The sequence below is a fragment of the Dunckerocampus dactyliophorus genome, chromosome 6 (genome assembly GCF_027744805.1).
Source record: "Dunckerocampus dactyliophorus isolate RoL2022-P2 chromosome 6, RoL_Ddac_1.1, whole genome shotgun sequence".
NCBI classification, from domain to species: Eukaryota; Metazoa; Chordata; class Actinopteri; order Syngnathiformes; family Syngnathidae; genus Dunckerocampus; species Dunckerocampus dactyliophorus.
Window position 1 is genome coordinate 2,911,464 of NC_072824.1, and position 26,516 is coordinate 2,937,979.

General features: G+C 40.9%; 1 protein-coding gene across 6 annotated transcripts; it reads left to right on the forward strand.

Annotated features, from left to right (window-relative positions):
• On the forward strand, nucleotides 1-25,764 carry iqce (IQ motif containing E). Of its 6 annotated transcripts, none has more exons than XM_054780077.1 (23): nucleotides 1-119; nucleotides 1,386-1,513; nucleotides 1,592-1,630; nucleotides 1,700-1,739; nucleotides 1,811-1,957; nucleotides 2,099-2,182; nucleotides 2,271-2,329; nucleotides 6,731-6,844; nucleotides 6,941-6,991; nucleotides 9,624-9,694; nucleotides 9,778-9,850; nucleotides 10,116-10,156; nucleotides 11,637-11,788; nucleotides 11,878-11,933; nucleotides 16,136-16,398; nucleotides 16,479-16,541; nucleotides 16,734-16,841; nucleotides 16,925-17,020; nucleotides 19,377-19,569; nucleotides 22,770-22,882; nucleotides 22,960-23,039; nucleotides 23,167-23,250; nucleotides 25,308-25,764. In XM_054780077.1, exons 2-23 carry the CDS (start codon nucleotides 1,463-1,465, stop codon nucleotides 25,439-25,441), a joined length of 2,112 nt encoding a protein of 703 aa, XP_054636052.1. In that variant the 5' UTR covers nucleotides 1-119; nucleotides 1,386-1,462; the 3' UTR covers nucleotides 25,442-25,764. The 6 variants fall into 6 exon arrangements, with proteins under 6 accessions (XP_054636052.1, XP_054636053.1, XP_054636050.1 ...); XM_054780078.1 differs by lacking the exon at nucleotides 1-119 and adding an exon at nucleotides 627-754; XM_054780075.1 differs by lacking the exon at nucleotides 1-119 and adding an exon at nucleotides 772-1,079.
• Nucleotides 25,765-26,516: the final 752 nt, after the last annotated feature.

Below are 26,516 nucleotides of genomic sequence, written 5' to 3' on the forward strand. Positions count from 1 at the left end.
GAGCACCATAGCCAATTTGCTGCCGGATTTTACGAACCATTTCCGGCCTGCTCGACTCTAGCTAGCTAGCAAGCCTCACTTCTAAGTACTTCGTGGAGCATCGCTGGACATTCTTCCAGGTGGCTGCATTTTAGAGTTCCAACGATGTATTTTCATAATTTTGATTTTAGGTATAAATTATACTTCTTGCTCATTGTAACCTGACTCGGCTACACTCGACGAGAGGCACAGCTGGCTAGCAAACGCCAAAACAGGTGGCTTCTCGGCGTTTCCTCATCTTTTTCGCCCTTATGATGGACTATCTTATTAATAGCGTTTTCCCAAATATTTGAACGATTTCCACATGGGATAACGGCGCATATATTCAGTATTTTTTCTCTGATTTGACATAACTTCTCTGGTTACGAATAGGCTTGTTTGCGCCCATATCTTTGAGGCGGGGCTGAAAGTGACGTCAGCAATTGGCCATAGATAGTACTGTTTTCCCTCGGACTTTTCTCAATTTGTATTGGAGCAAAACACTAAGACCCGCCTTTTTGTTTTAGTAGCCAATAGCAAAACAGAAAGTGAACGGAAGAAAGTTTTCGACGCAAAATACTATACGATTTGAAAAAAAGGCTCCATATATTCACGCTAGGTGTGTTTACAATGGTTTAAACCGAAAGATCCACACTGAAGCAAAATCGATTAGTAAACACGTGACACGACGCAGGAGTTTGCCATCGTATTTCAGGCTCGTGCTTTTACTTTGTAGGTACGATTGCAGTTTCCTGTATACATGAACAGAAATGTGAGGGTTCTGTGCAGCGGCTCACTCACAAACAAACGGTTGCTAGAAGACCCGAATCTCCTTGCTGAAGAGAAAACATGTCGTAGCTTTGGGGACATGTCGCCGGCAGAACCTCCGTGGAGAACGTGAAGTGAGCAGCTAATGCTAATGCGAATGCCCGTTCCATTTAAATTAAAAGGTAGGTCGGTGTGAGAGGATGGGTGATAGTAGCCATGCTACTGTTTTACTAGCCCCCTCGTCTTCAAAATGATTTAATGAAGATCGTGGCTGATGAGAAACGGAAAATAAGGTACAGTCGTGTTTTTTTTAAATCCTAGTTTGACAGCATACTTAAGCCTTAACCATTTGGACACAAAACGGACAACACTGTGACGTCACACAGACGTTCAAAACAAACTAGTGACGCCATGTTTGCGCTCACGTTGCTACCTTAAATGTCATTGAATGAGTTCCGAATATCCCTGGTTTGACCTTTGGTTAAAATGACTCCCCCAGGGACATATGGGTTGGGTTTTTAGGGTAGGGTGGGCAGGGTGTCAGCCCTTGTTACCAGTGGATACTGATGCTTCGTTGTCATGGTGTGTGTCCCTGGCAGACTCCTCATGTCTCCACTCCACGCCAGTGCCACAAGCTGACATGTCCGCCTAACACGCTCCCTCGTCGGCCGCCAACATGTCAGCCGGGACCAGTGATGTTCCCACGGACGAAGACTGCGAGGCGCTGGTAAGTCCTTCAAGGCTGCTCACACTCAAAAGAACTACAAACTCATGTGTGTGTTGTCTTTTTCTGTGTGCACCTCAGCCCGAGGATGGCTCCTTATACTCTAGTGATTTGAAAAAGGTATTCCAACACCATAAATCATCTCGCAATTGCAATAGTTCATATAATACCCTTGTTGTTTTCCCTCAGACACCAAAGAAGAGATCAGGAAAGCCTCCTCCGTCCTTCAGTGAGTCTCCTTCCACTGAGAATATTCACCAAGACTTTGACCAACTCATTCGTGCCTCGTTCTCCTTTTAGGGTCTCCGTACTTTTCCAGCCTTAATATGAATTCCAGGAGAGGACCATCGGCGGCAGTGGCGGCCTGGAGGCTCCCGAGGGCGTCTCTGTGCGACACCCCTGGGGAGACGGGCTCGGCTCGCCTGACGTCCCTCAGCAACCACCACGGTAGGAACACAAGTGTATCTTCCTCAAGGGCTTTGCAGGCTGTTAATCATGGTGACTGTTGCGCACAACAATGATGACTGGGGGAGGTGCAACACGGCAAAGTACTGTATTTTTTTACTATACTATGTGTTTGTTGCGTAGATCAGATATCAGACTGGAACTTGACTCCAGATTTTCCCAGACATGTCTTGCCCACGAGGAAACATCTTCACCCTGCCTCCAACGGTATGTCAAGAAGCGGGCCTGATTGTGAGGCCATGTCCGTCCATCTTTATTTGTCCGTCCATCTTTATTTGTCCCTGCTTGTTTTTAGGCGTCAGTGACTACAGAGAGAAGGAGGACATGCATAATGAGCTCACGCTTCTCAAGAAGGTATGTGTCTGAGCAGGACAAGGCTTAGCTTCAGAGAAGTGTTTGTGATTGTCTTTTCGTGGCACGTGTTTGTTTTGTAGCTTGTTGCTAGGCAGAACTTCTGTGGCACTTGCATGGGCTCTGCTGCACATTACTGAAAACAAAGGACAGGGAGACCTGGCAGAGAACGGGGTGATAATTGGAGAGTCTGTTGGAGAGTCTAATTGTAAAAACTCACTGCAGTAAACCCTTGTTTATGGCGGTTAATTGGTTCCAGACCCTACCGTGATCAGTGAACTTCTGCCAAGTAGGATTTTTTATTTATAAAATGGAATACTTTGGTAGTTAGAGCATAGAAAACCTGCTTACCACATTCTAAGTATGCTGTTTTAACATTATTAGAGCCTTCTAGACATTAAATAACACCCTGATAGTCACCTTGACACTCATATTTTCCCAATATAGTAGACATCATAAGAGACAATAAAACAAAGAAAACCTGTTTACTACCTTCTAAATACACTTTTTTTAACATTAGAGTTCCCTAGACATGAAATAACACTCCATAGTCGCCTTTACACTCCTGTTATACAATATAGTAGACATGATAAGAGAACATAAGACATAGAAAACCTGTTTACCACCTTTTAAATACGCCTTTTAACATTAGAGCCCTCTTGACATGAAGTAACACCCCTATAGTCACCTTTACACTCCAATTACCCAACATAGTAGACGTAATAGAAAAAATAAGACATAATATACTTGTAGACCAGGGGTGGGCAAACTTTTTGATTCGCTGGCTGCATTGAGTCATCAAAATTGGCCGGGGGGGCCAAACTATATATTTGATACACGCACACTATTTAAAGGCCCAGTCACACCGCCCGAACTTTGCTGTAGCGTTCCTGGAGCGGTGATTCATCACCGCTCGTAACTGCATTAAGGCAACGGCGTATACGCTCGGCCACCGCTGATGGTCCCTCCCACCGCTCCAAAAGTTTTGAGCCAACGCAGAAATCTTGAACATTGGACCACTGCTGCTTCGCCAGCTTTGCCCGGGCGGTGATTAAACGTTGCACAAACTTTGGTGGAGTGGTTGTAAGCGTTTTACGAGCGGACACGGGATTGCTGGAACGGTGTCAGGCGTTGAAGCAATGATCTATTGCAGTGATGAACTTTGGTTTGGCATTGGCATGGAGGTGTCGGAGAGGGACCAGAATTTGGCTATAAATACGGGGAGAAATGGACCAGGAGCCCATTTGGAATAGCCGTTGAGTGCAGACCTCAGTTATATCGAATTTGCTTAAAGTTACAGTAAAACTGTACTACCATGGATGCTGAGAGACTTGCTATGATTGGTGCACTAGTCCAGCAGCAGAATCAGAACCTCCTCAGGTTGCAACAAGCTGTTGACAGAAGGGGAAGAGAGAGAAGAAGGAGAGACAGAGCTGATGGTGGAGCTGTGGAATGAGGATCCACGAGCCTTCCAGCACTTCATGAGGATGCCACCAGCCCGCATGCGCAGAACGCCGCTGTATCAACGCTCGCGTCACCGCTAAACCAACGTTTGCTACCGTTAAACCAACACTAAAGCAACGCCGACTTCAGCGGTGCACCGCTAGGAGAACGCCCGTGTTTTCTATTTTTTTCCCATTTTGTGCGCGGTTACGAGTGGTGATGAATTTTTTTCACCGCTCCAGGAACGCTACAGCAAAGTTTGGGCAGTGTGACCGGGCCTTTACTTACTATTATATTTATAATTCTAACAGTCCACCTGGAATTATTTGTTCAGTTGTGTGTCACATATTTGTTGGCTTGTTTGCTTGGCACCATTGGTGAGGTAGTTGCTGGGTCGCTGCATGTGAAAAGCGACTTAAACCAACAAAAGATTGTCTGAGAGTTATGTTACCCCTGATATAGACTCACATGTGTTGGCATTGGGAGAGTTCCTTCTTCTTCTTGTTTTTTTTTTGCTTCTGTTCTATACAGTACTTCCTGCGGTGGCTATTGTCTCATCAGTGTAACATTACTGACACCTAGTGACCAATGTAGAACACTACATATCTTGAGTGCATGTTGTGAATGCCTTATGTTTGTATTTTACTTCATTTATCCACTTTTAGTCTTGAAAATGCTTAATTTAGGCAAAAAATATGTGAAATGTGCTTAAATATGCATATTTTTTGTCTAATAGGCAGAATTCAACCATAAAACAGCATGATTTATTAACTCATTCAATACCAGATGTATTTATACGTTTTTATAAACTCGAACGCCCAATCCCAAAGATGTGTTTATTCCTTTTCATACGTTTGTTTGCGGGAAAGGCAAAAAGAGGTGATCGGGAGGGAAAGGCGTAGGGAAATTTTCACACATGCACACACGTGCGCGCACACAGTTCACTTCGAAATGTGAAAAGTGTCGATAGTTCATGGTGTTATATTTGTAAAGAAATTGGTATTTGGATGTAAAACAACCCCTTTTTTGTGTTGTTTATGTTGGTATAGTTGTTTAGATATTTTGAGATGTCACAAAAGCAAACAATATTTGTGTCAAAGTGAAAGTTATGCTTGAAATGTATCTTTTCACAAAAAGCTGCTTTTCACCCCTTTTTTTTCTTTTGGCAGGAACTGATATTTTCCTGAAACTTACCTATGTTCTACTTCTGATTACTAAAGAACGGAAAAAGCCAGAAACAAACTTGTTTTTTCTGATGAAAGAGGAGAGTCTAATGTTTCTTTTGGTATAAAGCCATAGAACACAATATTCTGTGTGCCTTGAAAGATCAGTCAAAATCGTCTAAAATGGTCGCTACTGAAGGGGTTGTCTTTTGAAAAATGGCTGGGATTGAATGAGTTCATTCATATATTTTTGCAAAAATGTGAGAGTGCACCCGTGGTGAGGGATCAATGCATATATAACAAGTACATTTTTAACTTGTAATAATGACTTGGAGTGCATGATAAAGTGGAAAGGAAAACAAGTATATTGCACAACACAGCCGCAACAGAACCAATGTTGTAATAGCGGTAACTGCTCAGCCAGCGTTAATGACGCTGATGAGTTGATTGGAAACAGTAACAAGTCAGCACACGGGACTTGGACACCAACAGCTGAGTAGCAACATTTTAAAGCCGGGGAAAGTCACGAGATCTCATGTCAGTCAAAATCTAACAAGATTCAAATGTGGCGAGATTTCTTGTTCAGAAAAAGTGTCTCATGATAATAAATACATTAATCACACGATAAATTAAAATGAACTGGTTAATTTTGCCAGCCACCAAACAGGCAGGAGGAGGATTCACTCTGTGCATTGGTTCCGCACCCACATGCCTCATAGAGCAACGGCGACCAGAGTGAGCCCTCTTGTCAGGCATACGGTCGCTTTGTCTCTGCGGGGTAAGGCGGGGCCGCTAGCATACACACAAAAAGAGTGGAGCTTTGTGAGGCACAGTGCAAGGTAGCGTAGTAGAAATTTGGAGAGAAAAAGATGCTTGCAAAACCAAATGTCACATGCAGCCCCCGTGTGGGAATATTAATAATGAGCAAGGTGAGCCCATCAGCATGGACCAGCTGGTGTGCTGAATTTAATTGAAAGCGGTAGCAACATAGAAAGCAACAAACAAACAACCCAGTTTTCCCATCTGGGGGAAAAATGCCCATGGAAATGCTGAGCCTTCGTCCCGACAGTCATCACTCACTGAGATGTTTGGTCGGCAAAGTAAATACAAACGGAACAGCACAAAATGGTGCACAAAGTCACGCCAAAAGAAATGCTGCTCTTTAATACAGTCGAAAAGCCAGCATTTCGAGAAATGCTGCACACGTTTGGCAGAAAATACGTCACAAACGTCAATTTCAGAAATTTACAGAGTGAAAGATGACTTATTAAAGGAAATATTGCATTATTATATCATCATATTATTAATATGATCTATTCTCATAATACTAGTGGTTTATTTGGTTTAAAAAAATGTTGACCATAAAATCTTTGATCAATTTGCTATGTGACTCCGTTAAAACAATGTTTGCTTGTCCAGTCATATTTTTTCATTGTACTTTTTTAAGAAATTGTCCAAATCTTGTATCGCCTCGTTCTCATGGACACAATTTTGTGCATCGTCTCGTCTCGTGATGCCCCTATTGAAAGCACACGCACAGCCAGGTGAAGCTCCTGGACGCTGAACACTTGTCGTACTTTAAATGCAGCTGCTGCCGTCTTGTGGAGTCAGTGATTTAAAATAAAAAAAAAAAAACACTATAAGGTTGCCTGCAGCCACAGAAGTTCTTGCCAATGTTTTTTGACTGGGCGCTAACCGGAGACCCCGGTGGTTATTTGCTGTTGTGACCTTGGGAGATTTGATGGTTAACTGAATAGAGGTGGTAATTGTCATCAATGTGTGCCGCTGTCTTGTGCAGAGTCTCCATGAGCAGAAGTCTGACAACCAGAAACTGAAAGCCAAAATTCGCCGCCTAGAGGAAGACAACGCCAAAAGAGAGAAGCAACTAGAAGAGCTCCTGGATCCCACCAATGTAGGATTGTTCGGCATACCGGTTCTTTTCAAATGTGTTTTTTTGTTGTTGTTTGTTTTCCGAAGAGTCCTCAGTCTTTATTGCATCTCTTGACAGAGGTCAGAATACACTCGCAGCTTGGTGGACAAGAAACATGAAGGCAGCGTGGTAAGTCACTTTTCACTTGAAGGTGCATCGTAAACGCCTTAAAGGAAAAGTGCACTTTCTGTTCAATTTTGCCCATCATCCTCACACGTCTTCCTCTTTTCTTTGCTTTCTGAAGATATAAAAACAGCCAAAAAAGAGGCAGCTAAGAATGCAACTAAGGGGAGGCACCTCTTCCGCCTACAAAGCCTTCTGAAAAAACCCTCCATTTACATAATGCGACCTGCATGTCAACTAAGCTAGCGACATTATTATCATTAACATTGTTGCGCTCACCGGCTAGCGACTAGCTTCACCACACACTCGCTCACAATGCCTGCTGATCACAATCACTGCTGCTGTGTTTGTGTTTTTAATAGTAGGTGTTGTGTTCCTCTCTATGTTGCTATATGAAATCAATGCACCCAAGAAGGAAGTTCTGCTAATGCTTCAAATGAGCAAAATACAAGTATTACATGATATCATGAATGTACCTGTTACTACATGCATATTATATATTTAATCATCATTAATCGCATTTTCCATCCATCAATTTTCTTCCGCTTATTTGGGTCCGGGTCGCGGGGGCAGCAGTCTCAGACTTCCAGTTTCACTGGGGGAACACCAAGGCCTTCCCAGGCTGGCTGCCAGACATAATCCCTCCAGCGTGTCCTAGGTCTGCCCCGGGGCCTCCTCCCGGAACACCTCACCAGGGAGGCGTCCTGGAGGCATCTGGACTAGATGCCCGAGCCACCTCAACTGGCTCCTCTCCATGTGAAGGAGCAGCGGCTCTACTCTGAGCTCCTCCCGGATGACTGAGCTCCTCACCCTATCTCTTAGGGTGAGTCCAGCCACCCTACGGAGGAGACTCATTTCAGCCGCTTGTATCCGCCATCTCGTTCTTTCGGTCACGACCCAAAGCTCATGACCATAGGTGAGGGTGGGAACATCGCATTATCGCATTTTGTCCGTAGTTAACTCAGAATTAATAACAATTAATCGCAGATTGAAAAAAGTGTTTATCTATAGTAAGTAGGGATGTACGATATTGGCTTTTTTGCCGATAACAGATTTGCCGATATTGTCCAACTCTCAATTTCCGATACAGATATCAGCCAATACCGACATGTACATCACATATCTCCTGTGGTGAAATGAACACATATATTTTGTGCAGCTAATGGATACAGCAACAGCAATTATCTTCTCAACGTGGAAAACATCAAAACATCTGAGAAATACTTGTGATCAGGCTTAGGCTGTGACATTTGCTTTAAAAGTCAACAGAGTAGACATTTACATTCTTTTGATCATCAAAAAGTCCAGGGAAGAAAATCTGTGTCGGCCTAGTGCAGCACTCACGCTGTATTGGTTTCCACGCCACACTACAAATTGCATGTACACAGTAATTCCGGCCCAAAGTTAACATACTTCACACCATCAGATTTTAATGAAATGTCATCTGCAGATAGATATTAAAGTGAATTTATGTCCTACATACCTTTTATCTTGTCCTGAAGCGCCGATCCATGAGTTTGAAAGGCTTAAAGTTGGACTTTTAACTCTCAAAGCACTCTTATGACTAGAGGGCGTCCAACACTCATATAAATATAGCATAAATCCGATGTGAAATTGAAGAGTAAAAGTAATCTCTCTAACAAGTTTAAGATTGCTACGTGCATACTACAACGTATTGAGGGGTGTAATATTTTACCACGCTGATGTATTTAATGTAGTATGATAGCCGTACAGGCAGAATGTTTGATGCAGCTCTTGTGCAGGTGTACCTAATGTTGTGGCCAGTCAATGCGTGTTACCGTTACTACTCTGTTTACTGCCAACTGAAAATGAACAAAATTGTTATATTGTTGGTAGCACGCCTGTTTTATGATGACTTCATTGAATAAGACAAAACAAGTTTTCCAAGCAACTTTAGGTACAAACTGAAATAGAGCTGAGGAAAACCTAATAAAGTGGAGGCAGTGGGCAATGCCACACGAGCCGTTTTCACCTTGCCGTTTTCACCTTGCCATTTGTCTGTCTCGGGAGCGGCGGTCGCTGTGTGTGACTGGCCAATCACAGAGCGTGAAGAGTGAACACATAATGATGGTTTTCTTTCATCACGATTACGGATAATGACGAGATGTACTCGTGTCATGCTCGTATTCTGCAAAAATGCAAAATGTTTCTAACGAGTATCCGCCTCATCCCTACAGATATGTTGTTGCGAGAGCCATCTGCCAGGGCTTTGAAGCTAAACCTGACAATTAAAATGCCCTTTTTCTTTCTCCATTTCTGCTCAGTATTTGCTCCCACTTGTGGCTGCACATCCACCGCTGCCTCTCCTCACACTACAATGTGGGCCGAGGCTCAAACAGGACGTACGCACGTTAATGGCCATTAAAGGAAATTCCCATTAACACGTTATTGACAAACCTAATGTAAAACCACTAAAAGCTTTTTGGAGGTGTTTTAATAGCGGGCTTCCTTGGCGGAATAGGTGCCTCCCATTACATGCATAAATTAGCTGCTTCTCTTTAGCTGTTTTTTCAGAACTTTAGAACCCACAGAAAAGAAAGACATGTGTTCATGTCTCACATAAAAAAGTGCAGTTTTTCTTTAACGTGACATGCTGTCTGTGCGTCTATTTGTAAAGGTTGTGAATGGGCTGAAGCAGCGAATCCTGAAGCTGGAGCAGCAGTGTCGAGAGAAGGAGAACACCATTGGGTAAAATACGACAGACATCAGACATCAGGCTCTTTTCATGCAAACGGATCATGACCTTCCTGTCTTTTTTTTTTATTCCACAGGAAACTGCAGAGCCAGCTGAGGGCTACCAACTTGGAGGAGATGAGGATGACGTTGAAAAACTACCACGGAGAGGTGAGACAACTCTGACATAAATCTTGGGACATGCCTCTTCATCGTCCATCAAGAGGTTGGACTCAACTGCTTATTTATGAATTCTTCATCATTGCAAGACATTTTGGAGAATGTGGGGAAGGGGGACGGCCCTTTTCTCTTCGCAGTGCACAAAGCAGGCAGATTGGCAGCACTGATATTGTGTCATTTTCCTCGTTTGTGATTGTTGGATATGCAGCTTCACTAGAATGCCGTGTGTGGGTGTGTGTGTGTGTGTCTCTTTCAGATCCAAAGACTGAGGTTGCTTCTAGAAGCTTCAGAGAAAAGGTTGGCTCAAGTTCTAATGTTCCTTTCGGTGCCTGTTTTATGTATTTTTCTTTTTAATGATATGCTAATGCTTTTTCGACAATGCCGTACTGTGTGTAGTTTTTTCTTCATTACAAAGATGAATACATTAATTCCTCGCCACTTTGCACTTTCAGTTTCCCGCCTTCACTCTGTCACGGTTTTTCAAAAATATATGAATTAATAAATCTGCTCAAAAATGCTGTTTTGTGGTTGAATGCAGCCTGTTATTCGTCAATAAATATGCATATTTCAATAAATATGCATATTTAAGTAAATGTTTACATCTTTTTTTGCCTAAGTGAAGCATTTTTAAGCATAAAAATGGCTTCATAAAGTAAAGTGCAATTATAAGGCATTCAGAAGAGGCATTCAAAAAGGCTGTGATATGTAGTATTGTACACTGGCCACTAGGTGTCAGTAATGTTACTGTAAAGTTGGGTGAGACACACAAGCACCAGACTTGATGGGCACGACAATGAATGATCTCACAACAGGCACAGTAATACCAAACACGGGCTAGTCTTTCGTTTGTAACCCACACCAAGCTAAAACTCAACTCTGAACCCCCAATTACCCCTCCACCCCACCCCACCCCACCCCACCACCACCACCACCACTCTGTTTCCTTAGCGCAGAAACACAGTATTATTCATGTCTTATTTTCTCTTATGTTTATATTGGTGTGTAGAGGTGACTATATGCATGTTATTTCAGGTCTAGAGGACTCTAAAGATGATAAAAATTGTATTTAGAAGATCGTCAACAGGTTTTCTGTGTGTTATGTCTTATTTGGCCTACTATATTGAGTAATAGGAGTGTAGAGGTGACTATAGGGGTGTTATTTCATGTCTAGAGGACTCTAAAGATGTTAAAGTGTATTTAGAAGATCGTCAACAGGTTTTCAATGTGTTATGTCTTATTTGGCCTACTATATTGAGTAATAGGAGTGTAGAGGTGATTATAGGGGTGTTATTTCAGGTCTAGAGGACTCTAAAGATGTTAAAAGTGTATTTAGAAGATCGTCAACAGGTTTTCGATGTGTTATGTCTTATTTGGCTTACTATATTGGGTAATAGGAGTGTAGAAGTGATTATAGGGGTGTTATTTCATATCCATATGGTTCTGATAATGTTACAAAGTGTATTTAGAAGGACATAAACAAGTTTTCTATGTCTTATTTTCTCTTTTTTTGTCTACTATATTGGGTGATAGGTGTGTAAAGGTGACTGACTATAGGGGTGTTATTTCATGTCAAGAGGGCTCTGTTAAAAAGCATGTTTCGAAGGCCATAAACAGGTTTTCTATGCTCTTTAGTATGAAACTATTCCATTTATAAATAACAAATCCTATTTTGCAGAACCAATTATCCGGTAACCAGGATAAACGAGGGATTGCTGTATTTGGGAATGAAGGAGAGCACAGTCAATTCATTGCCCCCTCCCCCACATTCTGTCCGTAGCGGTATATCAGACAATAAAGTCTTCCGGAGGCAGCAGAAGGCTCTGAGTTCTACAGTTCTGCGTCTATCAGAGAACCTCAAGCAAATTCAGATGGAGAACGCCACACTCAGAGAGGAGCTCGACACAGAAAGCCCCGCCATCGGACTTAAAGGTCATCTCTCACACCACAACAGTGGATGACTCGCACACACACACACAATTGAACACTGTCAACTTATAGCCGGTGTGTGTGTCTCCTAGGTTACAAGGAGTGGAGTAAATACAGGCTCTTGAGAAGACTGCTGGAACTAGAAAGGGTGAGTGGAAACTGCACTTCACTGTCACGTGCACACACTAAAAAGTCTCATCCAATTGTGCCCCCATGAGAGGTGCCACAATAGTATGTTGGAAGGGTGCTAACCTTGATGCAATTGGAATTGACTGTTTTAAAAAGTGCTTTTAGTAACCCCCACAAGGAACTGGGAAACTTCAATGCTGTGTTTGTCCTTGCCTCCAAGAAGCGCTATTGTGCATTTGATCCACTTTTGACATACATGTCATCCCTCGTGATATCACAGTTTTACAAAAAGCCCGAAAAATTGTCAAAAAGACCAAACATATTGAATGACAAGTTCTATGTAGTATTGTGGTCACTAGGCATAAGTAATGTTATGAGACATGACGTTAGATTACATGACCTTTCACACTGCATGGAGACTGGCTACTGAGCCAGCAGAGCCCAGCCCACATGCCATGGCTGTGACTGACATGCCATGGCTGAGATCGAGTATGGGGGAAGTGGTAAATTTTTGACTTCTTTGTCCTTCTTCCCCACTCCGTTTGAAACCACGTTTATAATAAGTAAATTGGAGAGGCTAACTGGTTAGCTCGCTAGCTTTCTATGCTAGCGGCGGCCGTCTGTATATGTACCGTCCTTGCAGTGATACTTCACGGAAATTCACTTATCACGGTTGGGTCTGTAACTGGAACTGCCACAAACGAGGGACGACTGTATGCACTGTAACTCTGCACCTGTCCAGCATAATGGATTCCATACACCAGCGTAACATTAAGGTGTGGGACAGGAGGACACAAGCGTTAGCAGCACGAGCATAGCTATGCAACACGACACTCGTATTTTAACAGCAACATCGTGCTAGGTTAAACTATTTGCCGAAGAAAAACGTGCTCATGCTTGTAGCTTCCATTTCTGTAGATGACTGACTTTTTTTGAATGTTTTACATTTTTCATACAGAGTGGTGTGTGTGTCTGTGTCTGTGTGTGTGTGTGTGTGTGTGTGTGTGTGTGTGTGTGTGTGTGTGTGTGTGTGTGTGTATACTAATATGTTAGGGGTGCGTGATAGTGATGGAAATTCCAGCTCTTTTTAGAGAGCTGCTTCTTTTGGCTCGACTCACTAAAAACAGTCTTTTGGCTCCCAAGTGGCTCCTCAGATTTTTTTGTCTTAATTTATTATCAAATTATATATATTGTGTAAAATTAATTACTATAACATTAAATATATATTTAAATGGGTTTATTTAAATCCTCAGTGAACAGCTACAAAAAATATAATAATATGCAAAAACAAAGACCAGGTCAAATTTCATGCACTATTTACAATGAAACAAGACAACATCCACAAAACACACATTAAAACGTGCAAAACATAAAAGAAAAAGCAGCAACCAGGTAACAGTCGTGTTTTTACTTAAGATTGGCATTAAAAAAAAAGTACCTCAGCTTTGAGGGGCTGTTCCTGTTTCTCCTTTCTGTTACGATGTGAAGTGAGTAAGTTTTGAACTACAAATAAACTTGGTTCTTGGTTTGTTCATTTAAAATTGGCCATCACTTCACCAAAATTAAATAATTTTAACATTTTATCTCGGCCAGCACCTCTCAAAGTCTAGACAGCGTAATAGTACATCTGGACTTGCCTCCAGCCTCCACCTTTTATCTTCCATCACACGTTCTGACTGGTAAGTGACCGAGTCTGAATGAGGCTTGACTGTAATGAGTAGTAATTTCATGAAGATTAAGAAACATTTGCCGTTGCGTGATGCATGGATGCATTGAGCTATCACTATGCTCTCTGTGTGGCGTGGGAGCTGACTCCAAACGGACCCCTTGTGACTGCTTTGGAGCGGGGGCGGAGCAGCGGCACCCGCTGCTGTATTGGCTCCCAACGACGCCAGCCGGTCGTTCAAAGAGCCGGTTCTTAGAGCTGATTTGTTCGCGAACGACACGTGACCAGTGCATGATCATTTACTAGGCCGGCATGAGGGGAATACCAATAAATTTGATTTAAGAAGAAAGAAAACGCACTGTGCGGGTGAGCACATCAAGCGCTCCTTTTTTCATAACAGGTAAATCTTGAAAAAAATCAGTTCAGGGAGAGGGGGAGAGATTTTGGGGCCCAAAAAGGCTTTTTTTAAGTATTAAGAATATTCACTGCAGATTTGAATTCTGTGCGAAAAAACTACCCCAAGGATCAACGTTTGGTTAACCTAGCACTAATAGTTTGGGAGAAAATAAGGATTATATTTCAAAATAAATGGGTGTGGTGTTGCTATGCCGTTAGCAACAGTGTGGCCACGCAAAATATTCAACCCTTAATTACTCCCTTAATAATTGGAGTTTTGAAAAAATTATTTTTGATTCTTGGTTGCTAGTAATAATATGCTATAGGGACTATTTTATGTGAATAATAACAAAATCTGAGAGGGTGTGGTTCGGCAAATGTTCCCTCCATTGGTTGAAATGACATGGAATGACCCTGCACCTGGCTGGGCCGCAGCAGGTGGCTCCCTTCCGCTCTGTACTCTGGTTCTCCTGTTAGTAGTGATGTGGTAGTAGTACCGTAATGTCCTGATATTTCATTGGGACAAATCAGCAGGTACAGTTGGTCAAATCCTAATTTGTTCCACTCCTTCTTACCTCCAGGTGTGCACAAACTACACTTAAATCTACATAAAAAAGTTAGATTATCGGTCTTGAGAAGCACAAAGTCATTGATATCGGTTTGAAAGAAAGATATTGTGCATCTCTACTATATATTTGTGTGTATACAGTGTTCCCTTGTTTATCGCGGGGGATAGGTTCCCAAAATAGCCTGCAATAAGTGAAATCCACGAAGTAGCCAACTTTTTTTTTTTACAATTATTACATAGGGTGTAAAACTCCTCACCATACACTTTATACACTTTTCTCAGCCATGCATGGACCTTTTCTCACATTTTTCTCTTGTTTAAACACTCTCAAAGTTCAAGTGTAGTTTGAATTTAAATGATCAACCTACTAGGTTGAACACTAGAAGTTATTAAATGGCTCACGTCTATTTCACTCCTCTGACCGTGTGCCTTTTAGTCCTGGCACCGTTCGGCTGTAGCGTTTTTGCATCCTTGTTAAAACATATTGCTCCTGTCGTCAAATTTTCCTCCTCCTCCTCGTCCTCCTTGGATTCATTTACAGTATTCTGAAACGGCGCCCTGCAGCCGCATAAAGCCTGTTTTTATGCTTTCCGCATCCGCTCTGTGCTTAAAAATGACGTCAAATGACGTGTTCAACATGCCTTTTGTAAGCACATTCTCCTGCCAGGGTACAAGTCCCTGTGGTGGGATGACGAGCTGCGATTGCAGCACTCCTATTCAAAGGACAAGTGGACCACATTCTCTTCCTTTTCTGTCGCAGCAGCAATTAAGTGCAACACAATTCCTCTTCTTCAAGAAGTAGACGTGCAAGTGTCGCCATGTTGAGTCAGGTAAACAATGGCAAACTTCTTCCGCTCTAGTTTAGTGCCGTGGTGGTCGGGTGTTTTCTACACACTGACCCCTGCAGTTTTGGGAGGAGACGTCACACGCGGTCTTTCTAGCGGGTTTCCACAGGGCTCTTTACCGCGCGGCTCCTGTGAGCAGAAAGTATAACCCAGCCTTAACTTGTGCCTTCCTTCAGCATCTCCAGAAGTCCAACTTTTTGTGTGATGTTTAGCTTCCTCTGCCTTTTGGGTGCAGAAAGTTTCGTCAACATTGGGGGTTTTGTCGAGGAGAAAACTTGCAACCATTCAATGTTCAGAATCACACGCAGTTAGCTTCTTCTATGGTTTAAAGTATTGGCGGTTAGAAAGCAGCTCACACGGTTAGCTAGCTTGCTAGCCATGACCACAACAAAAGACGGCACGAAGGAGATTGACAATTGTTTACAGCCAATCATCAATCAGGACGCACAAGACAGTGGGCGGTGCAGACAGAAGAGAGAGAATGGAGACACCGCCGACTGTGCTAAAGCACAGAACTACAACACTCAACTTCCCACACTGCAATTCTTCTTAAAGGGCCAGGCTTGGCCTGTAACAGTTCATATGCTGTAAAAAAAAAAAAAAAAAAAATTTAAGTTGCAAATCTGTGAAACAGCACGTGGAGCGAGGGAACACTTTACTATACTGTACATTTGCGTTAGAGGGGACCTTTTAAGTGTATTGTTGATGTGAATGATGTCATCATCATATACGGTTTCTCCTGCCAGAGACTGGAAGAGAGCACCAGAAATGCCAACAGGACAATACACTACTCGGACCAGGCGTCTCAGACCATGCCCCCTGCTATTCTGCATCAAGCATCTCAGACCACGCCCCCTAGGGTCCTAGACTTGGCAGTTCAGACCACGCCCGCCAAGACCATCACCACGGGGACGATAACGGAGGAGGATGAGGCCTCTGATCTGAGAGGATGTGTTGACCAATTGGAGGCAGAGAGGGTGGAGCTTCAGGAGTCACTGTCAAGTAAAGAGTGAGTAAAAGGGTTCTAAACTCTGCTGAGTTTTGCAATTTTTTTTTCTTTTCTTAAACCTGGAAAACTTGTCTTTCCAGAGACGAAGTGCGACAACTGAGGACGGAAAGAGAAGGATGGCGAGAAGAACGCCAGCTGCACACGTATGTGGAATGTGTTGCATCCACGTAGCACAATAGGTTACACACCAAGCACGGCAGAATTACCCAAAGACATCCAATACAATAATCAGACATCCACAGTTGGTAGTGTGGCATGCTTGTAGATAACCACAACGTAAACCCACTTTTCGCTACACACACAAAAAAAAGTCCTGAATGGGTTGTTGTCTGCAGCGATGAAGTTGAACAACTGAGGATGGAAAGAGAAGAGCTGGAGCAGAGGTTGGAACGCTGGAAAGCAGAGCAGACAAGCGAACGGGAATTAGACCGACGGCGGCACGAGTATGTCGAGTATTTGCAGCTTTGTTAGCGTTTCTCAGTCGGTTACGTTGTCCGTGTCGAACCTTGCGCGTCTCTGTTTCCAGAGAGGAACTGCAACAGCTGAGGACAGAAAGAGAACAACTGGAGAAAGATTGCGAACGGCGGCAGGAGGAGCTGGAAAAGCAGCGGCAGCAGCACGAGTACGAGACTTGATGAGTTCTACCTCTCTCTATTGATCTATCGAGCTCTCTCTCTCTCTTCCTAGCTGTCTCTATCTGTACCTGTTGATCTCTCTACATTTCCAACCTTATTACATGACTGGGGTGTTTCCTTGTCTACATGTATGCATGCATGCATTCATACGTGCATACATACATACAGTATATTCAGTCATCCCTCGCCTTCCAATTATGCGGCTTCAGACTCTGTTTTTTTTTTTCAAAAATATATTACGAAATAAATTGGGCTGTCAAAAATAGCGCCTTAACGGCGGTAACTAATATATTTCATTAATTACGTTACATTTGTAAACGTTATTAACGCACACGCATCATGGCAAGCCATGCTCTCTATTTTGACGACAGACGGCGAAGGTGAAGCTCCCCACAGAGTCACACAGTGCCTGACGCTCTTTTATAACTTGATTCTTACCTGAACACATCACCAGCAGAGCAATTCCAACACCATATATGTATCTCCTACTCCAAACAAACGTCTCTAGTCCATTCGTTGCAACAACACGTCCGCATTGTCACGAGACAACATAACCTAACATAACATAAAAACATATTCTGTTTTATTCATGTGTTATGTCATATTTTCTCTTATGTCTACTATATTGCGTTGTAGGAGTCTAAAGGTGACTATGGGGGTGTTATATAATGGCTAGAGGACTCAATGTTAAAAAGCAAATGTAGAAGTTGGTAAACAGGTTTTCTGTCTTATGTCTTATTTAATCTTATGACAGCTATATTGGGTAATAGGAGTGTAAAAGTGACTATAGGTATGTTATTTCATTTCTAGAGGGCTCTAATGTTAAAGAGTGTATTTAGGTGGTAAACAGGTTTTCTATGTCTTATTTAATCTTATGACTGCTATATTGGGTAATAGGAGTGTAAAGGGGACTATAAGGGTGTTATTTCATTTTTAGAGGGCTCTAATAATCTTAACAAAAATGTATTTAGATACATGATGGTAAACAGGTTTCTATGTTTGTTATGTCTACGACACTGTGAACAATTATTAGGCAATTTGCATTATTGATTGTTAGTTTTATTATTTAACAATAACTGTTCTTGGTCAATCAAAATTGTTAGTAAGCCTCAAATTTGAACATTTAAGGCAGTGAAAATGAGGTTTTGGCTTTTGTTGAGAATATCTCTGCGTGCACAATTTTTAGGCAACTATTGGTGTGCAGAATTACAGTATTAGGCAACTCAAAGAAAAAGAAAAATATTCTCTTCTCACTACTTTTTCCATTTTTTTAAAAGTCAGAATGATAAACAACACAAACTTTACAAATAAATATTTCTGACATTTCCACAGATAAATCAGTGACCAATATAGCCACTCTTCTTTTCAACAACACTGAAAAGCCTTCCATCCCTGGAGTCTGTCAGTTTCTTGATCATTTGTGCAGCAGCAACCAGAGCCTCCCAGACACTGTTCAGAGATGTGTACCTTTCTTTCTTCACTGTAAATCTTATGTTTAAGGGCCCACAAGCACTCAATAGGGTTTAGGTCAGGTGAGCAAGGAGGTCATGTCATTGTTTTTTAAGACCTTTACTAGCTAGCCACGCATTGGAGGACTTGGATGCATGACATGGAGCATTGTCTTGCATAAAAATCATGGTCTTGAAAGACGCACACTTGATCTTTCACCACTGTGTGGGGTGGAAAAAGTGGCAGTAGGTTTGGGAGTTGAGTTGGAGTCCATCTTCAAGCTGAAAAGGCCCAACAAGCTCATCTTTGAATAATTCCAACATTCACCATGCTGGTGTCTGAGTTGGAGTCGAGCTCTCTGCCCATTGCTGATGCATCCACGGGTCCACCAAGACTCACTCTCATCTCATCAGTCCATAAAACTTTTGAAAAATCTGTCTTCAGATATTTCTTGACCAAGTCATAGCCTTTCAACTTGTGTGTCTTATTCAGTGGTGGTCTTACTTTGGCCATGTCTCTGAGCACTGAACACCATGTACCGTACTTCTGGAAGCTCCAGGAAGATTACAGTTCTGGAATGTGACAGCACTGGAGGATAATGGCTTCTGGGAGCTTCACCTTTGAAATCTCTCTTTGTGCACTTGCAACAAAACATTTAATGGTTCTGTGGGCGTGTGCTAATATCTTGGCAAATTCAAGAGTGCTGCATATCATGAAAGATGTTTTACAGTTCTTGACTTTTCAGAGTCCGTTAAATGTCTTTTCTGGCCCATTTTACCAGAGGAACTGAAGCTGCTTAAGAATTGTGCACACTTAATAAAAAGGGTGTTGATCTCCTAAGGCCACACCCGTACAACCTCCCTCAATACATACGTGTGTGTTGGTGTTTCTTAGACAGGAACTGAGGCAGCTAAGGGTCCAGACGCCGGAGGAAAAATGTGAGCCGTGTGACACCGCTCTGGCCGCTGCATCTCAGGAGAACGACGCTGATGACGAGGTGGAGGAAGAAGATGCAGAAGAGGAGGAGGGATGTGAACGTCTGAGGCCGGATGTAATTGGGATCAACAGGAGGAAGTACAGAAGTGAGGTATGTACTTGGGACCACAGTTCACATCTCCTTTCAATGAAGTCTGCTATAGTCGCCAAAAGCCAATCATTTCTGGGGTCTTTATTTAGATGAGCATGTGGTCAAAGAGAGCTAATTATGCACTCCAAATCATGAACATCAGCTGTCTCTCTCCAATGAGCACCTGCTTCTGGTTGTCAGCACTATTCAATTCAATTATTTTACTTCTTTTTTATTTTTTTCATGGATTTTAATAATTATATGTATGTATATTTATATTTATTTTGTGTTCTCCCATTTCTCACCGCTTCTGTCTAAACGAGGGGTGTCCAAAGTGTGGCCCACGGCTGTGTTTTTATTCCATTCCAAAAATATCATTTAGCAAAGTATTTAAAAATTTTAAAAAAGGAAAAATTATTACAAGAATGTCCAAATATAATAGAAAAAAGTGGTAATCTAATGAGAAAAATTTTCATTTTACAAGAATAACATAATATTTTGACAAAATGTCATTTTAGTGACAATAGAGTTGAAATATTAAAGAAAAAAAAATATTGCGACTTTTTTAAAAGTCGCAATATGACAAACCAGCAAAATGAGAAACCAGCAAAACAAAATAAAGTTGTACTTTTTTTGAAAATTAGGTTGAGGAAAAAGTTGTAATATTGTATGAATAAAGTCATAATATTATGAGAATAACATTTACAAGAAGAAAGTTGACATGCCAAAAAACAGCTGTAATTTTACGAGAATAATGTCAAATTATTAAAAGATAAAAGAATAAAAGAAAAGTAAATGAGTAAAAAATAATGAACTTGTAATATGAGGAAAAAAATAAATTTTAGTAGCACAGAGTTGAAATATTAAAGAAAAACATGTACAGTGGTGTGAAAGTGTTTGCCTCCTTTCTGATTTTTTTTTTTTTTTTGGCACACTTAAATGTTTCAGATCATCCAACAGATTTAAATATTAGTCAATGACAACACAACTGAACACAAAATGCACTTTTTAAATGAAACTTTATTATTAAGGGAGAAAACATAACATAACTGAGATGAATTGTGATCTATCAGTGTGGAAAAGGTTATAAAGCCATTTCTAAAGCTTTGGGACTCCAGCCAACCACAGTGAGAGCCATTATCCACAAATGGCCAAAACATGGAACAGTGGTGAACCTTCCCTGGAGTGTCCGGCCAACCAAAATGACCCAAAGAGCACAGCCATGACTCATCCAAGAGGTCACAAAAGACCCCACAACAACATCCAAAGAACTGCAGGCCTCACTTGCCTCACTTAAGGTCAGTGTTCATGACTCCACCATAAGAAAGACACTGGGCAAAAACGACCTGCATGGCAGAGTTCCAAGACCAAAACCACTGCTGAACAAAAACAACATTAAGGCTCATCTCATTTTTGCCACAAAACATCTTGATGATCCCCAAGACCTTTGGGAAAATACTCTGTGGTCTGACCAGACAAAGGTTGAACTTTTTGGAAGGTGTGTGTCCCATTACATCTGGCCGCATTTCAGAAAAAGACCATCATACCAACAGTAAAATATGGTGGTGGTAGTGTGATGGTCTGGGGCTGTTTGGCTGCTTCAGGACCTGGAATACTTGCTGTGATAAATGGAAGCATGAATTCTGCTGAAGGAGAATGTCCGGCCATCTGTTGGTGACCTCAAGCTGAAAGCAACTTGGGTTCTGCAGCAGGACAATGATCCAAAACACACCAGCAAGTCCACCTCTGAATGGCTGAACACTTTGGAGTGGCCTAGTCCAAGTCCTGACCTGAATCCTATTGAGATGCTGTGGCATGACCTTAAAAGGAAAAGCCTCCAATGTGGCTGAATGACAACAATTGTGCAAAATTCCTCCCCAGCGCTGTAAGAGACTCATTGCAAGTTATCACAAACGCTTGATTGCAGTTGTTGCTGCTAAGGAGGCCCAACCACTTATTAGCTTTAGGGGGCAATCACTTTTTCACACAGGGACATGTAGCTTTGGATTTTTTTTCTCCCTTTAATAATAAAAACTTTAATTTAAAAAGTACATTTTGTGTTGAGTTGTGTTGTCATTGACTAATATTTACATTTGTTTGATGATCTGAAACATTTAAGTGTGACAAACATGCAAACAATAAGAAATCTGGAAGGAGGAAACATTTTTCACACCACTGTATGTATATCTAAAATGTTATGTCATAACATAATGGGAAACAAATTACAAGCTTATTTTTCATGTATTTTTCTCATTAGAATACCACTCATGATTATAATAAAGTCCCTAAAAATCTTTTAAAAATTACAGGTTTAACCATTTACAAACTAATTTACATCACATATCAATTTATATTTTACATATTTAAACCGACTTATTAAAAATACTTCCTTCACTTCATGTGTATATATTATCATATTTTACACATTGCATTTTGTTTTATATATATATATATATATATATATATATATATATATATATATATATATATTGTGTGTGTGTGTATATTCCTATAATGTATTTTTTTTTCTCCAAATATTTCAATCTATGTATACTAAAATTAAATGTTTCCCCCATAAGTCATAATATTTTTTTAAATTAGCTTGTGAAAAAAGTTACATGGGAATAAAGTCATAATATGAAAAAAAAAGTGTATTTTAACGAGAAAAAGAAATAAAAATAATTAAGTTGTAATATGAGGAAAAGTTTAGTTTTAGTAGCACAGAGTTGAAATATTAAAGAAAGATTTTTATTTATATTTAAAATGTTATCAATCGTAATATTATGAGAAACTAAACGAAATAAAGTTGTAACTTTTTGAAAATCAGCTTGGGGAAAAAGTTCTATTTTGGGAATAACGTCAAAATGTTCTGGCAATAAAGTCGTATTTTGATAAGTAAATTCATGAACAATATGGAAGAAGAAATATTTGGAAAATTAAAAGAACAGCAAAAATGGAGGAAAAAATGGCAAAGTTGATACTATTAATAGGCTTTTTTTATTTTAACAAAATATGATACTGGCAAAGTTACATCTTTTTGTTTTTCCACAATATGGACCTCACTGGAAAAAGTTAGGACATCCCTGGTCCGAACGGAATGGTGATGGAGCGAAAGGGCGGGGCGGGAGCGGTGGCAAAGGCGTACCAAAGGCGTGCTAGATTTCAGTTTTGCAGCACAGCCTTTGCAGGGTGTTTGTGTCTAATGTCCTGTGTCGTTCCAGGCAGGGGATTCAACAGCACCATGCGATGAGCAAGCGCTGGATGAGCGTTCCTTGACCACCATACAATCAGCTTTCAGGGGCCATCTCGCTCGCAGTCAGCATATCACACAGAGGTGACTCACCAGGATGCTCGCTGCTCTTTAAAAATGTCCAAATGTGTCGTCTGTGAAGGTGTGTGCTTGTGCTGCAGCTCGGGGTCCTTTGACTCATCCGCATCTGAAAACATCCTGCCGAGAGGAGCTCTGCCGACGTTTGCGCAAAGCCGAGCAGGTGCGTGTTCAAGTTTTCTCTGATTTCTCCTCACCGGGAATCACAGGGATCACAGCGGCTCCACCTGGTCGCCCCGACGTGATTGTATCGCGTGCTCATCATGTCCTGATGTTGTTCCCGCACCTAGGCGCTGCGCCCAATAGAAATCAAGCAGACAACGAAGACCTGTGGCCCGTCTCCCGGACTCTCAGATCGGTGACGCCCCCTAAAGGTCTGAGGGGGAACCTGCCTCTATTTCTCTACCATCCATATCATAAATACATGTGGATGCCTCAAGAGGCAAAAGAAATACAATCAATCCAGGGGTGTCCAAACTTTTTCCACCGAGGGCCACTCTTACATGTTTTAAACCAGCCAAGCCATGTTCATGCTTTTAAAGAAATAGCATTATTGTCAACTTTTCTCATAACCTCGCACTTTTTTGCTTTTAAAAAAAAAGATTTACAAGTTTTTCAACTGTCTTCTCTTTACCTTTTTTATTGTAATAATATGTCTCATAGCATTAATCAAAAAATAAATAGAAATAATACAATAAAACAAATAATGGTAAATAAATACATCTCATATAATTTGGACTTTATTATTGCAATATAACTTTTACACAAGTAAATATTCCATTTGCAACTTGATTCTTTTTTTCTCATATTACATCTTTTTAAAGAATGACATACATTTTAGTCTTTAATATATCAACTTTTTTTTATTACTTTACTGGAATGAATTTACATGGATTACATATGACCTTATCCTTTAACATTGCCCCCCAGCCCCCATCAAAGAAAATACATACATAGCCAATTCAGAAGAAATCAGCCAACCAACAAAAAAAATTAAAAGCACAAAAATACAAAATAAGTAATCATAAAATAATAACAATGAAAACAATTATATATTACTTTTATTTTTGTTTTGGTTTATTTTATTTTATATATATGACAAACACTACCAGTCAAAAGTTTTACAACACTCCAATTTTTCTGGAGGAAAAAGCTCCATTTCGAAGTGCTAATCTGGTCTGTCTCTCTCCCTTCCATTGTTAATTCCATTTTCTCTTGCCATTTTAGTAGCAACAAATGACTTTCTCCAGTACAATGCTGTTCAACTGATGTTCACGAGGGTACCACAGTGTGCTCTGAACACTGTTTTTATGCAGACCGAGAAGGTAGTAAGTACTCCAGAAGTTGCAACACCTGCAGGGATGAGTTGCACCAACTGCCAAGGCTTGATCAGCCTCCACTTCTACAGAAGAGCTTTACACTGTTGACCCATTTTGTAGAATTCCCAAGTACACATTATTTTTCACTTTTACCTAATCTTACCTTTTTTCTTTTTTTTTTTTAACCACTGGCACTTCACCACTTACTTTTTGTACCATTTCAAGCTATTTGTTGGACTTGAACTACTTGAATTTCTAAAAAATAAATTGAAAAATTGGGGTGTTTTTAAACTTTTGACCGGTGGTGTATATACATGTAAATAAACCGTATAATAAATAAATACATTCAATATGAACTCATTCACTCCCAGCCATTTTTCAAAATTCAACCCCTTCAGTAGTGGCCATTTTAGACCATTTTGACAAATTTTTCAAGGCACAAAGAATATTGTATTGTATGGCTGTATAAAACATGCAACCTACCAAAAGATTAGACTCCCATCTTTCATCAGGAAAAAAAAAGTTTGTTTCTACCCTTTTCCGTTCTTTAGTAATCAGCAGTAGAACATAGGTATGTTTCAGGAAAATATCAGTTCCTGACTAAAAAAGGGAGAAAACCAGCTTTTTGTGAAAAGATACATTTCAAGCACTTTGACACAAACAATGTTTACTTTTGTGACAGCTCAAATATCTAAACAACACAAAAAATGGGTTGTTTTACATCAAAATAACTACAGTATGTCCAAATAGAACACCATGTATTATTTACAATTTTCACTTTTGTGACTGAACTGTGTGTGTGTGTGTGTGTGTGTTAAAATTTCCCTACAATGCGTAACCTTCTGCACACTACACTGCTCTCTCACTTCCTCTTTGCTGTCGAGGGCGTTAATACATGCAAAACATCCATGCCCAGCTCTTATCAAATGCACTTCTGCCACCTAGTGGCAGTTTTTATGGCTTAAAACTTTTATTGTGCACTTGCGTCATCACTGTTTTTTGCCTTTTGCACAAAAGAACATCCTTTTTTTCCATAGAAGTGACACCTTTGGCTGTCTTTAAGATGAAAGAGCGGCCAAGTTTGACATGAAGTCCTTGTTTGTGTCTTGCAGCACAAGCAGAACTCTTGTGCACCAGTGAGCTGGATGCGGGAGACGACGCCCATTCGAGGGATTCGGACGATTCAGATGACATCATCATAGCTGAGTCGTACCCTCGGAGGAACAGAGAGGCCAGGATCTTGTGATGATGACGGGAACAAGGACTTGAAGCGGCAGGATTTTTCCAGGATGTTCCAACTTTGGACCTGAAGCTACAGGACTTCCTGTCATGTTGGATTTGCTATGATTTCTCCACCGTATCTTATACCTAAGTGCCTACAAGTACAAGTAGTACTACTACTACTACTACTATAGCAATAAATACACGGAATGAGTCACGGTGAAAAAAGGCCATGCGGCTTTAGCCTGCTCTGTTGTAGAAAGTCCTAACAGACTTCTTCTCAATAGTCGCTCTGCTCTACCATCTAAAACAATAAAAACACATTTGCTGTGCTTAGTTTTTACCCAACACTGGATGTTTTTGTCTGCGTATTTCATACTTCTCCATGTTTCTTTGCCACCAGTATCCTTATGTCTTCATTCAGTATGTTTAGAACGTGCCTCCCTGTAGTAGGTGCTCTCGCTCCCAGAGCTACATTAGTCGTCATTGTTATTCTTGGTAAACAATGTTCGCACTGGCCCATTTGATAGTAGACTTCCATCACCAGTCAATAACATTGTTCTATTAGGGCCACACAAAGGGAAAAAAAGCGTAATTTCTCTGCATTGCTCATCCCTAACTACTCCTGATATCCTGTCTTTATTTCCACTTATAAACTCTCTTTGCATAATATGACCTTTAACAAAGGAACAAGAAACTCCCCCAGTTCTAACATGCTTGAGTCCTTATTAGGTTTACTTATGTCTGTCTTATTTTCTCTCATTATGTCTGCTATATTGGGTAATGGCAGTGTAAAGGTGACGGTGTTATATCATGCCTGAAGGGCTCTGACTCTAATAATGTTAAGTGTGTTAAGAAGGTGGTAAACAGTTTTTTATGGCTTATTTACTCTTATTGTGTCTACTATATTGGATAATAGGAGTGGAAGGGTGTTATTTCATGTCTAGAGGCCTCTAATAATGTTAAAAAGGTTTTAGGAAGTAGTACACAGGTTGTCTTATTTTCTCTTACTATGTATTATATTGGGTAATAGGAGTGTAAAGGTGACTATAAGGGTGATATTTCATGTCTAGAGGCCATGAAATATATTTAGAATATTT

Bases quoted from the DNA above. Each gene is read 5' to 3' on its own strand.
- iqce (XM_054780077.1), top strand. From the start codon at position 1,463: ATGTCAGCCGGGACCAGTGATGTTCCCACGGACGAAGACTGCGAGGCG. The intron at 9,695-9,777 runs GTAAAATACGAC...TTTATTCCACAG, and splicing joins GAGAAGGAGAACACCATTGG to GAAACTGCAGAGCCAGCTGA. The intron at 22,883-22,959 runs GTGACTCACCAG...CTTGTGCTGCAG, and splicing joins AGTCAGCATATCACACAGAG to CTCGGGGTCCTTTGACTCAT.